Source organism: Tursiops truncatus, chromosome 7 (genome assembly GCF_011762595.2).
Source record: "Tursiops truncatus isolate mTurTru1 chromosome 7, mTurTru1.mat.Y, whole genome shotgun sequence".
Classification (NCBI taxonomy): Eukaryota; Metazoa; Chordata; class Mammalia; order Artiodactyla; family Delphinidae; genus Tursiops; species Tursiops truncatus.
The window spans coordinates 105757608-105772116 of NC_047040.1; the positions used below are offsets into that span (position 1 = coordinate 105757608).

The 14509-nt window shown below is 39.3% G+C and overlaps 1 protein-coding gene across 2 annotated transcripts in view; it reads left to right on the plus strand.

The window, feature by feature from the left end:
* CNTNAP5 (contactin associated protein family member 5) overlaps positions 1-14509 on the plus strand; it is an 877416-nt gene that overhangs the window by 738264 nt on the left and 124643 nt on the right. For both annotated transcript variants that reach the window (XM_033860287.2, XM_019931771.3), the window contains exon 17: positions 5866-6084. In XM_033860287.2, the coding sequence (XP_033716178.1) occupies positions 5866-6084 (219 nt within the window). The remainder of the gene's footprint in view (positions 1-5865; positions 6085-14509) is intronic.

The window sequence follows — 14509 nt, forward strand, 5'->3', positions numbered from 1 at the left end:
AAGAGGAAGATTTTGTATAAACTTTTTTAAAGTACGAGGCCTCAAAATTTTCAAAATATTTTGTTTTATTATTATTATTTAAAAGGAAAAACAGACAAACAAATGGGGCTTATCTTGCATTTCTTACTAACAGCTGCACTCAACCTATGTCTTTTACACAGATGGAATTTTCACCCTAAAGTGTTCATAGTAAGATTCCTCTACAGATCATCTTCTTAGAAAGAAAATGGCCTTCACATAAATGTAGTAGATTTCTCAAGTAGATCTCTTCCTCATCCCCAAGGAGTATTCCTCTGTAACTATCCGAACAGAAGTTTTCAAAATTGATGTATCCGAATTGTTGGACAGGGAACAAGAAGCTTACATAAAATTTTCAATTTATTTCTTTCTGGGTCACTTCCAACTAAGACATTTGAATTTTGTAGCTTTAAGATTAGTCCATATTCTATGAAAGGCAAGATGCTTCATTATGTCCTCAAGTCTTAATGGATTTGTTCCAAATGAGACTGAGAAAAAAATAGCTATTTTGACAATTAGCTCATAATGGCTGTGCAGGTTGAAACAGATATTTTGGAGTGGATGGGGGACAAGAAGGAAATGGCTGTTGCGATCAGTATGGCATAGCGGAAAGAGACTACTGGTGAGAATCCAATGTGTATTCTAATTTCTGTTTCTCTAACTCTAATTGTGAGCAAGTTCCTCACCCCTTCAGTGCTTATTTATGAAAATGGAATTGTTGATGCCCATATGTCGATCAGATGCATTTGGCTGCAATTAAAAGAAAATACAATCTTAACTGATAGACACAAGGATGGGAATTTATTGGTACCAGGACAGGTGACCAAGTCTGGAATTGGTGGGGCACTTTATTTCTGGTTGGATTCAGGAGTTTAACAAATGTTAGCAGTGGTCTAATTTATTTCTCTCCCTGCTCTGACTTCTGAATCTCTACTTCCGTCAAGGCTATCTTTCCCTCAAGAAGGAGTCACATTTCAGCTGGTGGGAAAGCACTTCTTTGCCAGCTGTCCACACAATCCTCCTGATATGCAACTCCTCTGACTACCTAGGAACAAATGCCTCTAGACAGGGAAGTAAAGATTTCAGACTGGTTTTGCCAGAGCCCAGCCTTACCCCTTGGGTGGTAGGGGCAGCTAGCTGACCTTAAAGCCTGTAGGGGAAAAAAAAAATCATTTTCATTCCTAAAAGTCTGAGTTCTTGGCTGAGAACCATGTGATAAAAGACAGAATAACAAGAGGAAAAACAAACAGAAGTTTATTAACATGTATACCTCATGTAGGGATGGGAGATACCCAGAGGAAAGGAGTGACTCAACGAGGTGACTTAGACCTCCAGTTCATATGACATCTATAAGAGAGAACAATAAATTTTTGGAAAAATAATAGGATAAAGGAAAGCAGTTTTAGGCTTTGAAAGTAGAGATAAAAGCTAGTTAGTCAAGTTTGTTATGTAGATTCTTCTGGTGGCATCTCGAGGCTGATAGGGTCTAACGTTGTCTCCAGGTGATTAATGTTTGTCCTCTTGGTAGAGAGGGGAGGAGGGATGGAGGAACAACTAAATCTATATCTATGTCCTCATCTATATCTACATATCTAGAAATTTGAGTTCTGACTTTCAAATGTATCATATCAATAATATTATCAACTGTGATGGTAACTTGAAGATACAATCCTCAGATCCTCAAGAATAGGAAAGATTAATTCTAACAATAATTACATTTATACTAAATAGTTGAGTACTCTAATTAGACATAGTACTGAATGTTTTATATTCATTATTTAATTTTGTTTTCAAATAATCTCATCTATAATCATCAAGATATTGCATTATGATTTTCATGTTCAACTCACAGTCCAATATGCAGATGAGGAAGGTGAGCCTTGAGAGGGTAAATAACACACCCAGCATCACCCAGTAAGATTCAGAATCCAGGATTCAATTCTCTGTTCATTCGAACAACTCCCTACTCTGCTTTGCAAAACTGTCTCAAGAGCCAAGAATGTTAGAAGGTGAGAAAATAGCATGATTTCCCTCCATGTTTTGAGGCATAGGACATTCAGCAGGTCTTTACAACTTAATGCAAAACTGTGTGTGCTTTTTTTCTGGAATAGGAGCCACAGCTGCCATCAGCGCCTCCAAGAGTCCATGTCTCCAAAAATGTTTAACAATATTTCATTTACTTCTCATTCTACAGATGAATACATGGGAGGTCAGAGAGGTTAGGAGACTACATTAAGGCCTTGCATCTTCTTCTTTATTCCATTATGGTGCCTGAGACATCTCACATGCCTGACCTGTGCAGGGCTGAGAACACAGAGATGGTGTCACAGTTTGAGGAAGGAAGAGCATTGTACAGGAGACTTAGAAGGCATCTTCTCATCTCCTAGGACCACTTGGTGTACAATCTCTCGTGCTTGTGGCAGTTTCCTCCACTTGACATGCCCCTTCTTGGTCAGTCTTCTCAAAAGTACACCATGAGCTCATTTTGTTTCATTCATCTCTGCTTAGCACAGGCCCTGGCTGGGTAAAAACCCACTGAAAGACTCCAGTGACTCCTTTGCGTTGTCTTGAACCATAGGGTGTAAATGATAAGGGAGGATATTTGTCAGACAGTTGCGGAGAGAAGATGGTAAATTCATGATAGAGGTAATGCTGCCAGTGGGCCTCCAGCTTTCCCATTTAGAACCACTGAGCTATGCCCATCCCCCCAGAAAATGAGATCTAGTTGACATTGGCCTCAGGTGTCCTGTCTTCCAAGTCACTAGCCAGTGTTGGAGGTATCACCATGTACTTACATTTATTTTCATTCAGCTTTTTCCAGGCACCCATATTATATATCTAGCTTTGACTGCCAGGTAGGGACTGCATAGGTTTTGGGGATGGTGGTTTTCTCATAGGATAAGTGGGTTAAAAAGTGAGCTCCAGAGACACATCACTTGGATTTAAATCCTGACTCTGCCCCCTCTGGGTTGGAGCAGCTTCTCAGCTATCTGTGGGTCAGTTCCCTCCTCTGTAAAATATTACCTTTCTCATATGATTGTAGGGAGTTGATTCATGAAAAATGCTTAGCAGAGTGCTTGGGTCATGGTAAGCGCTCAATAAATGTTAGCTATTATTATTGCATTTCACTGATTCTCCCCTAGTTCTAGGAGGAGTGAGTTGAACATAGTAGGTCTTTAATAGTGACTTGAATAAAGTTAAATAATAATAATTTTAGAAGGTTTTTAAGGAACCTAACACCTTGGTATAAAACTAAAAATAAAGAAAGAAAGAAAGAAAATTACAAAATTGCATTTAGTGTGTACAGGGTAACATTTTAATGAATGAAATTTTAGTTTGATGGGAGCTTCCTGTATACAAGGCTCAATCCTAGGTTCTGGGTGTCCAATTCATCTATAAGTTGCAGACTAGCTGGGGAGACAGACTATAACCAGATCATTATACAACAGAGGGATAAATGCAGGGGCAGAGGTAAGTGCAGACCAGAAACTAACAAGGAGGTAGTGGTGACAGGGGGTGGCAGGCCGTCACAGCAGTGGAGCAAGCCTTCCTTCCACAGAGATGTGCTGTCTGCATGGAACTGGATATCCACAAGACCAGCTTTGCAGGAAGGCTTTTAGGAAAATCTTTAGCATTCCTCCCCTTCAACCTCAAGAGTTTTTACCTATGTTTTTAGAGAGAAATACACTTATGCTCAATATCTCAGTAATTGTTTATTTGGTCTCAAGATAAGCAGGGCTGCAAGGTAGCATTGGTGGCCTGATAAGAAACAGGCAATGGCTCAAAGGGCTAACTTCACTCTTATTTAATCTTTCAATTGTTGAATCTGATTTGCTCCCTTCAATTCTGTTTCCGTTAATGCATGGGTTTATGAGCCAAAGACAACTGACGTGGGTTGGTGAACCATGCCACAGTGATGATAATAATAACAATAGCTATCATTGTTGAGTACATCCTACACGCCAGGCACAGTTCTAAGAACATTGTCGGGATGAATTTATAAACAACCTGACAATTAGGTATTGTTTTTATTCCCATTTTACAAAGGATAAAAGTAAGAGGTGACAAGCTCGAAAACTTACCTCAGGTCATGGAGGGTGCCAGAGTCCAGGTCTCAAATCTCATTTGTAAAGCTTCTATCTTATTGCCTCTCTTTGCAGTCAGGGCTCACATTCACCAGGAAGACGAGCAATTCAAACTCTCTGCTACTTGAAATTCTGCATATTGGGGGCTTCTTATACCAAGGCTGGCTTTCTGTTAGGGTTTAAAGCCTGAGAAAGGAGTGGTCCAGGGTGATGACTGACCTTTGGTATTGCTGAATATTCAGATCTGTTAGTTGATGACCTTGTCAAAGAAATACACATGTCCTATCTCGGGTGTAGAGGAGGGGGGCCATCACAAGGTGCTGATAAGGAAGGGAAGGTCTGGAATATGAAGGCTCCTGTTCCTGAGAGAGGACTGTCTTCCCCTCAACTTTAATTTATAATTTACCTCTCCACATCCTTCAGATTTAGAATTCTTACATAATAAAAGAAAATATAAGAAGGTATACTAAAATAGAGAAGAAAGATGGAGATTATACTTTTGGAGTCAGATTCTACTTGCTCTCTAGGCAGCTTCAAGCAAATTATTTCTATTTCTCTGAACTTTCATTTTCTCACCCATAAAATGTGCATAAAAATGAGACCTTTCTCATAGAGTTGCTTTGAGGATTAAAATGAGAGAATCTATGGGCAGTGCTCCTCAGAGTGCATTGTACTACTGTGCTGCTGCTACTTCTCTCTCTCTCTGTTAATGGTGATAACACCACTGTCACCATCCCCATCATCACCATGACCACCACCATCACCACTATCACCACCATCACCATCGCCACCATCCTCACTACTACCATCACCACAATCACCATCACCACATCACCTTCACCACCATCAACATTATCACCACCATCAGCATCACCACCATCACCATCACCACCACTATCATCATCCCTATCACCACCACCATCATCACCACCACAACTATCACCATCATGACCACCACCATTATCTTCCTGTCATCATCATCATCAACATCATCATCATCACAGGTAACATTACCCCTGACTGGCTCTTTCCTGTCTTGTACGATAAGCAGATTGCTATAGAAGGGCAGAAAGGGTCATGGAAGGAGCCCTGCATGGGGAGTTGGGGGGGATAGGGTTGTGTTTGTTCCCAGACACTGCCACTTGCAGTGATACAGACAAGGCACTTAAAATTTCTGAGCCTCCTTTTAAAAAAAAAGTCATAGGAATAGCATGAATTCTTGTATCATATGTATTGATGAAATAATACATTTTAGAATAATAATATATATAATACACATAGTAATATGTTTATATATATATATATATATATGAAATACATTATTATAACATGCATAATGAATAATACCAAGCACTGGACTTTCCAGGATGTGGTCTTCTCCTCGCAGGAGTGTAGCTGCTTAGCTAACCAAGTATCTATAGCTGTCCATGAGGACACAGTTGAAGTCAGAAGAGATCCAGAAAACCCAGAACCTTGGAGCAGGTGCATTTTGTCAGATCAGCATCAGTGACCCTGGTCCCTATCCTATTTCTTGAATTCACACAATGAGAACCAACTGGGACCAAAAAAAAGAGCTTGAGATTTAGTAGTTGGTAGTTATTACCATGAATGGTAGTTTTTATACTGAGGGGATTTCATCTGAAGGCCTCTCTACCTAGCTGTTGATGTACGATAGTTTTTATCATTCGTTCAGGGTATGCTTGTGCCCTAAATGCACTGACAACTCCCTTCATCTTTTTACCTGTTTCCTTTCTGGTTTCAGCTCCTTCTGAGATCACTTTTGCCATTGATGTTGGGAATGGCCCCATAGAGCTCATAGTCCAGTCCTCTTCTCCTCTGAATGACAACCAATGGCATTATGTCCGGGCCGAGAGGAACCTCAAGGAGACCTCACTCCAGGTGGACAACCTCCCAAGGATGACCAGGGAGACCTCAGAGGAGGGTCATTTCCGGTTACAGCTCAACAGCCAGCTGTTTGTAGGTAGGGGACATCTTAAGGTGCCCTGTGTGCTAAAAACCCTACAAAACCACTGTGGAACCAGGCCCAAGGAAAATTACTTTTTAATTTAGACCTGGGAAATGATTAAAATATTCCATAAAGCATTTATAATTATAAACCTAATTTCGCAGATTCTTCCTTACTAGATTTATTAGCTACAACAATGGAAGATTATGTCATCTCTTAGCAAAGTTTGAGGGGGTTTCAAACTCTATTTGTATTTTTTCTCCTTGTACATATTATATTCTCGGATGTCCAGGAACCTCTATTACTTTTCATCCCTATAATCAAAACCTACTCTTAGAAAAAAGGATGTATCAGCTATTCAAACCTTATTAGAAGTTGACTTTAAGTCAGTGGGCTACCATTCACCCTTCCTATTGATACCTGACTCCAGATAATTATTGATAACCATGTAATGAAATACATTACAGCATCTCCAAGGGATTTAGGGCATCAGTAATATGGTGGTGGAGGGAGCTATTGGTTTTTAAACTACGAGCTTCTTTGATACTCCCTGAAATCACGTCACTTAGGCGGCTGCCTGATAACTTACACAGAAAAGCAGCCCTGGTCCCTAAGCAGACGTCTCTCCACTGGTCATTTCCACCATGAGACTCAGAATCAACCTTTAGATAAGTTGTTCCTCTGAACTGGCTGCCACTGCTGGCAGTAGGGCCTGGGAAGGCTCAAACATCATTCACTGAATCATTCATTCATTCCATAAGCAGTCAGTGAGCACCTAAAACAAATCAGGCACCTTGTCAGATGGTGGGAATTGAAAGATGACTTGTGCAATGAAACTTCTTTTCAAAGAGCTCACTCTGTGTGTGTGTGTGTGTGTGTGTGTGCTGTGCGAGAGAGACAAAGAGGCAGAAAGAGAGAGGGAGAGAGAGTTTAGCCACACTAGTCCAGGTAGGAAACGTCTGCCTTATAGCTACAGTTTAGAAAGGATTTTTTGAAAGTAGGTTGAGCAGGGCTTATAAAGCTTTAAAAACAAATAGAGTTGTAAATGTTAGGGATATTGTATTATTATCAAAACCAAGGCACTGCTCTTACATAAAACTTGAAACTCAGATGCTTAGAACAGTAGCATAAATTAGTTGTAAAATTTGTCAGTATACCCAGATTTACTTTTCTTTCCTTATGTATTTATTTTACCAATTCTCACACTACATAGCTTTACTGCTAGTAATGAAATGCCATCAGCAATCAATGGGTGTTTCTTACTTGCTTCTTTTAAGTTTGGGTTTGTGCAACTTTTAACTCTGAGGAAATCTGTCACTAAGAACATACCAGCTAAAAGAAAAGAAGTAACAGAATCTGTAATCTCTCTTTCCAACAGGAATCATATTTCTTTCTTCATCTATCATGTTTTACCTATCCATCAGAAGCTAAGATATAAGTGATTAAAAATGATTTTATGATGAAAAAGTACTCAATTAACCTACATCAGTGATATGATTTAGTATTAAAATATTTTTTAAATTTATATTGATGTTTTCATTCTATTTAAACATCACATTTTATTGCTCTGAATAAGTTTGCTAGTCATCAATATTTAATGTCTTTTTTGGTGTAATCAATTCAAGTAGTTTGCAATTTTCATAAATTATATTCCATGCCAAAGTTTAATTTATCTTCAGGCAGTACTGATGAATCTTTCTGGCTGAAAGGTGTATATAAAGATGGAATTTTTTTAATCCCTTCATGCAAATTTCATGTAGTTATGAAATTATCATATGTGAATGATCTGAATATGTGACAAACTTTGTGCAAGTCGAAAGGGAAAAGAGGCAGCTGTGTTTCCTTGCGGGTTTTTATCTCTAGATGTTTCTGTTAACTGATCACAAATGCAATGAGTAAGAGCATATCTAGGGGTTTGGAGAGATACCTTGCTCTAGCTGGAGCCAAGGTCAGCTGCAGCAAGAGCACCTGCTTCTGGTATGTTTCTTCCCAATAGGCTCCATCTCAGATGGTACTCTGATTTATTGAATTTGTCTTTATGTACTTGAAGAAGAAAAACATGCTGTTGGAGGCCATTTTAGTTTGTTGGTTTGAATTTTGTTGTTTAGTGTTCAACCTATTTAGAAGTGTCAGGTGGCCAAAAAAATTGAAGTCCCAATATTTCCAGTTTGTATGATTCAGTGGTTTAAAAAAAAAGGCCTCTACTTAGCTAGAGCAGCCAAAATGACGAATTGCATTCTCTATCATTCAGAAAATTTGAGTCACTGGATCTTTATATTTGCTAGGCAGAAAAAGATATGATTGTGGTGTGCTGTTTAAATTTTTTTTTAATTAAAGTATATTTGATTTACAATGTCGTGTTAATTTCAGGTGTACAACAAAGGGATTCCGTATACGTATACATATACACATTCTTTCCCAGATTCTTTACCCACATAGGTTATTGAGTATAGTTTCCTGTGCTATACAGTAGGTCCTTGTTCATTATCTATTTTTACTGGGATAGATTGATTGTGACAGTACTTAAATATTAATTTGGATATGTCTGTCTAGATACCTTTAACCTCTGAAGGATCTTTCAGTCAAAACATAGCATCGTTCAAGTATGGTAATCACTGGCATTGCTGCTGTGCTTGTGAGTGCTTTCCGAGTACCAGAAACAGGTTGAATTTTACAGAATGGATATATCTCTTAGCACTGCCCCTGTCATTGGAATGTGACAAGTTGAAGTGCTGATACCTGAGTCAATGCATGCTGGATTCCCAGAATCACTATTTTAACTTCAAGCTTTTATTTCCCTGATAGTTTGGGACAATTGCAACCATGCCATTTCACTGGTCGCATTTCTTGAATAGAGTAGGAGAAGCTTCATAACACAGAGCTTCTGAAATGTGCACTGCAAGCTTGGGGTAGTTTCAGCTTTAAAACTCTTGGCAGTATCATCCCTCGCCTTGCTCTTCCCTACTAGCTTTTCAAGTTAATATGAGGAAAAGGCAAGAGAAATCCAAGAACTAGCACTTATGGCTGAAAATGAAATGAAGAGATCTGGGTAAGAACTCCAGGTCAACTGCCAACAGGCCATGGGACCCTGGTAGAGAAATAACTAGCCTAAGTGGATTCATTGTCTTTATTATTTGCAGAATGAAATTGATGAGTCTGGTAACTGATCCCTTACAACTTGAGGATGTCCCATCTCCATCTGTATATTAAGCATGACAGTCATCCTTACCCTCATGCCCATGTGGATGTCACAGCAAAGAAAGTATCTTTGTCCCCAAATCTGACACCCCATCTTTCCAAATATGTTGCAATTATAGAATGGACATTTTGTAAAGCTGTGAGCCTGTGAGTCTCATTTTTGTGTTGCTTTACTTTCTTCTTATCTTTTTGGCCTTTTATGGACCTTTTTCTTTATTTTTTCTTTTTTTTGGCTCAGCTGCTTTATTTGTGTCAAAATAAACTGAAGTAACTCCCACTTAGAACTCCTTGGGGGAAGTATTTCACTGACTTGGTAAATCATAAAGTTGAAGCGATTTCCCCCCTACCCACGGTGCTGCTCCTGATTCCACACTGGTTGGGAATTATTATTATTATTTTCAGGTGAAGCGTGTCAAAAGCGAGGTCAGCAGTGAAACCAGGAAAGGTGGGTCTCATTTGCTCTCTGCCCTGACACTTCAGAAACTGCTAGAGTCTCTCCGTGGAATAGTCACTTATATTTACACTTGCGAGTGCCCCACAAGGATGGCTTTCCCGACACAGGCCAGCAGAGTTTTCTGTCTGGAGGATGTACTGTGTCTCAAAGCACAGGAGGAGATACACATCCTTTTCATGTTAAGGAAGAACTGGAAAATCACCTTTTAGCATATTTGTTACATAAAACCATTGCGCATGGAGGATGTCAATGGTGAAACAAAAAGTAAAGAAATTGTCTTTTCAGCATCCTATACATTTCTGATGATAAGGTCTGATTTACCAACAAGTTTATTTTTTCAAAGTTAACTAATATGTCAAGCATACTTGAATCATCTTAGTAAAAAAATTAGCTTAGTAAAAAAATTAATACATGAGTTCTGATATTCCCCATAGTAGTTAAATAAGAGAACGTGTCCTGATTCGTTTAAGAAGTTTTAGGAGACCTTATATCACTAGCGGGCAAGTCCCGTGAATTCTTTGCTTCCTTGTTATCTACCAAGTGGCAGTCACTCAACGCTTCTACAATGAAAAAAAAAAAAATGAGGAAGAGCCACCTGCTTCCTCATGCATTTTTTTCCCCCAACACCACTTCTGCTCCACAAACAGATTCTTAGACCTTGAAAGTGCTTTGAAGGAACACTGGTTCTTTTTATTTTCGGAGAAGTGAATGATTAAATGACCCCTTCCACAAAATTTTGTCTCATCTTGCAAATGTTGAGAGTTGAGTACAATGAACCCATCCCAATAGCCCATGTTAGTATTTTCTGCCCCCTAATATTCCAAAACCCTTTTGGAAATGTTTATCTACAATCTCTTATGCTTTAATTGAAGCTCATTTCATCCTATACTGGCCGCATTAGATTGGTAATGTGACATTGAAGGAGAATGTACAATTTTCTTGTACAGTTTCACTTTTTTAAGTTTTAATTCTGCCTTTGACAAAACATATCTCAAAGCATACTATCTGTTTTTGAAGAAAGGTACAACATGGCATCATGTTCTCATGCAGCCCAGGGAGAAAAGCCCTGAGATTTGGACCTCACAAAAACTCAACGGTAGAAGCAGTCATTCTAGTTACTGTGGCACTGCCATTCATCAAAATCTGTAACTCAGTAAAGAAAGAAAACATTAAGACAGCACCGTTCATGTGGAGCTAGGGTGATAATTATAAAACGAAATTCAAGCCAGATATTTCTGGAAAATAAAACAGTACACTCTGGGTGTTCAAGGACCCAAACTGAGGGAGGTGAGAAGTTGTTGTGTCTTTTCCAAAGCCAAAGCGCCATTGAGCTGATGTAACCAGGACAACCAGGGAAGCTCCAGTTTGGAAAAGAGTGGGCGCAGCCTGGCATACTGATGCTGCAACGCTGCTGATAATCTGTTTCCATTTCTCCAAGGCTCTGGAGACAAAGCTGATGACTCAGAGGAGGAGGTGAGAAAGGCTTGGAGCAGAACAATGGTGGGGAAGATGTAGTCAGAACTCTCTGAACATGTTACGGGTAGATTTACACTCTGTTCTCATTGTGTTACCAAGTTTCTTCTGATTCAGAAAGAAAAGGATTTGACTTCAGAGACACTTGAATTGGGGAAGGCAATTTTGTAGAAGAGGTGAGAGGTGCCATGTTTTAATTCAGCTTCCTGCTTCACCATCCATGTCTCAGGCTGAAGGGTGAGGGTCGTCTCAGGCCCCTGTGTAGAGAGGCTTAGGAACGTGCGTAGACTCTAGGATGTGCTGCCCAGGACCCCATTCAAGAAGGCCCTGCTGCTGGGAGTGCTCTTGGAAGACAATCTCCCTCTGCCCCTTCAGCTACTGCATCTCTTCAGGACAAGGTCCCGTCCTTCCAGGGAGGTCCACAGACAATAATCACTTGAGTCCAGGGTACAAAGGCACAACCATTTTGGCCCAAGGAAGCATATCTCTGATGGACTTTTCTAGCTCCAGCGCTCTCTGTGGGGCTGTTCTAGACTGTCAGACCTGCGCCAGAGCTCACTCCTTTGCCCACTTCTGCTTCCTGACTCTCTGGCTCAAAAGTGTGGTTCCCAATGGTTCCCCCTGAAAAACATCCTGCCCCTTTAACTTCATCTCACAGCCTGTTTGCTGGAGAACCCTACCTGAGGCACAATCACATGGATGTATTGTGCAGTACACACACACACACACACACATTTTTTAATCAAAGTAATTTTTTAAGATAAATTTCTTTTTCATTCCTCCCAAGAATTAACCATAAAAGAATGCCTCCTTTTCTCCCACTTTCTTCTCCAAAACACCCTTTAAATTCAATTGCTTCCTTAGAGTCGAGTTTGCATTTTTTGATTCACATTCTCTTGATGGTCCTGACTCTCAAACTAGGATGGGCAACCCCACCCTTGATCTACCTGGCAGACTCCTCTTCAATCATGTTTACAAAAGACTAAAAGTTCTGTTGATATCTTAGTATTTTATTATTATGTTATTACTAGCCCCAGTTATTGTGCACTGTGTGATTAAGGCCTTTCCATAAGTTTCATATTTTCTAATGGTAAGTAACACCATTTTAACTGATCCTGGTAGTATGTGTTAAAATCTAATCTTCCAAAAGCTAAAATGAATTTCAGGTGAACAGAAAATAAACATGAGTCAAAGATTTTATGTCACTCTAATTAATGAGGAAGCCATTAAGATGTCATGATCAGTTCAGAGAGCATCTAAAAAGCTGGCATATGTACAGAGAATTTAACAACACAAAAGTTAGAATAAAGTTGCAGATTTAAATATAAACCGTTGCTCACCAGGCCATCTTCGGAGTTATCTGTTACGCTGGAAAGAAATTATCTGCATCTCCACTGGACAAATATCATCCATTTTTTGCTTTATTTCCAAGTTTCAGGTAATTTTTCTGAAAGGAGAGAGTTGCTTCCCACATTTGATGACGTATCCCTAGTCATATAGCAGCCATCACTTCCACAAAAGAAGCTGGAATAAGAAAGAACCCCAAAGTGATTACTGCACACCTGCATCAGAAAGTCAGGACAATGTTAGTAGACTGGATTGTGAGAACTGTTAGCCATGAATTGCCACTGTTACTATCCCGTTAGTGAATTGTAGGCTCCATTTGTATTTCAGGGTCTCCTGAGCTCAACCATAACATCACTCTAGGGCAGGTGGGACTATTAGGGAAAATTCTTAAAGCTTATACGCTTTTACTTTATTGACGTATTTCCTTGAATGGGCCTGTGGTTCAGTTTCTGAGGGAATCTCTGTTCTCAGCAGGGCCTCCCTGGAGAAAACTAATTAGAGTGATTTCCACGGGCCCCAACTTCCAGGAAACCCTGAAGTTGCTGTCATCTGGGCAATGACTTGGCCTGGCAGCCAGCCTGGAAGAAGCAAGTAGCTTCTCCGCTGACTCTAGAAAAGACCTGGAGCTCCTATGATATTTCTTATCCAGTTGCTCTTGCAAGGAGGGTGATTTAAGCCTGTTTTTGATAGTGATTTTCTCAGTGATTTTTCATCTTCAAAAACGGTGACAGAAGGAAGCAAAGTGAGGGATGACTGTGCTCTCATCTTTGCGAGTTGGGAGATGGGACTCATCTGGTCAAATTGGCTCCTGTCACTATTCCAGACTCTGTGATGAGGATTATGGCAGACTTTCCTACCACATCATCTTTTTTTTTTTTTTAAATCATTTGACAGAACATTTTTTTGTTTTTTAATTTTTATTTTATGATAGAGTGTAGCTGGTTTACAATGTTGTGTTAATTTCAGGTGTATGGCAAAGTGATTCAGCTATACATATAGATATATCCATTCTTTTTCAGATTCTTTTCCCCTATAGGTTATTACAGAGTGTTGAGTAGAGTTCCCTGTGCTATAAAGTAGGTCCTTATTGTTTATCTATTTTATATATAGTAGTGTGTATATGTTAATCACAACACCTAATTTATCCCTCCCTCTCCCATTTCCCCTTTGGTAACCATAGGTTTGTTTCCTATGTCTGTAAGTCTGTTTCTGTTTTGTAAATAAGTTCATTTGTATCATTTTTCCAGATTCCACATATAAGTGATATCATATATGTCTTTCTCTTTCTGGCTTACTTCACTTAGTATGATAATCTCTAGGTCCATCCATGTTGCTGCAAATGCCTGCGCCATCATCTTGATATTCTCTCAGGGGTATATCCAAATGAGTTGCAAAGCAATAATTCAGAGGCTTCTTTAGCAAGACAGTTGGACCACTACATCAGACACCTTGAACTGTGGTGGAACTAGTTCCCTACTGCCTCACAATTCTGTGGGCAACAGAAACAGGCACAATTCAATTGCCTGCTTGTTTCCTTCGCCTCCCTCTGAATTGTAAATAATAACCAAATGGGGATTTCCATAGAACATCCATATAGTGCTCTGAATGGGCAAAATCTTGTGCCCTGCCACCATTCTACTAAAAAGAAGGCAAATGTTTGTTTTTGGTCTGTAGTCTTGGGAAAAAAACAGTCTTTGCAGAAAACCCATACATACTCCAACCCACCCCACAGGCACAAACATGCTGATTCTGGGAAAAGTGTTTGCTAATATCCAAATACCACATATATTAATAAAGAATTTTTAGAGATATACATAATTCTATAACAAGGAGTTTCTTTTGAAACTTGAAATAATTTCTTAAATGCCTCTAAAAAAGATAAGCAGGATTATGCATGATATACATAATAAATGAAAACATTTATTTTAAATTATACAGTCAGTACACAAATACATGTTTGCTGTAAAA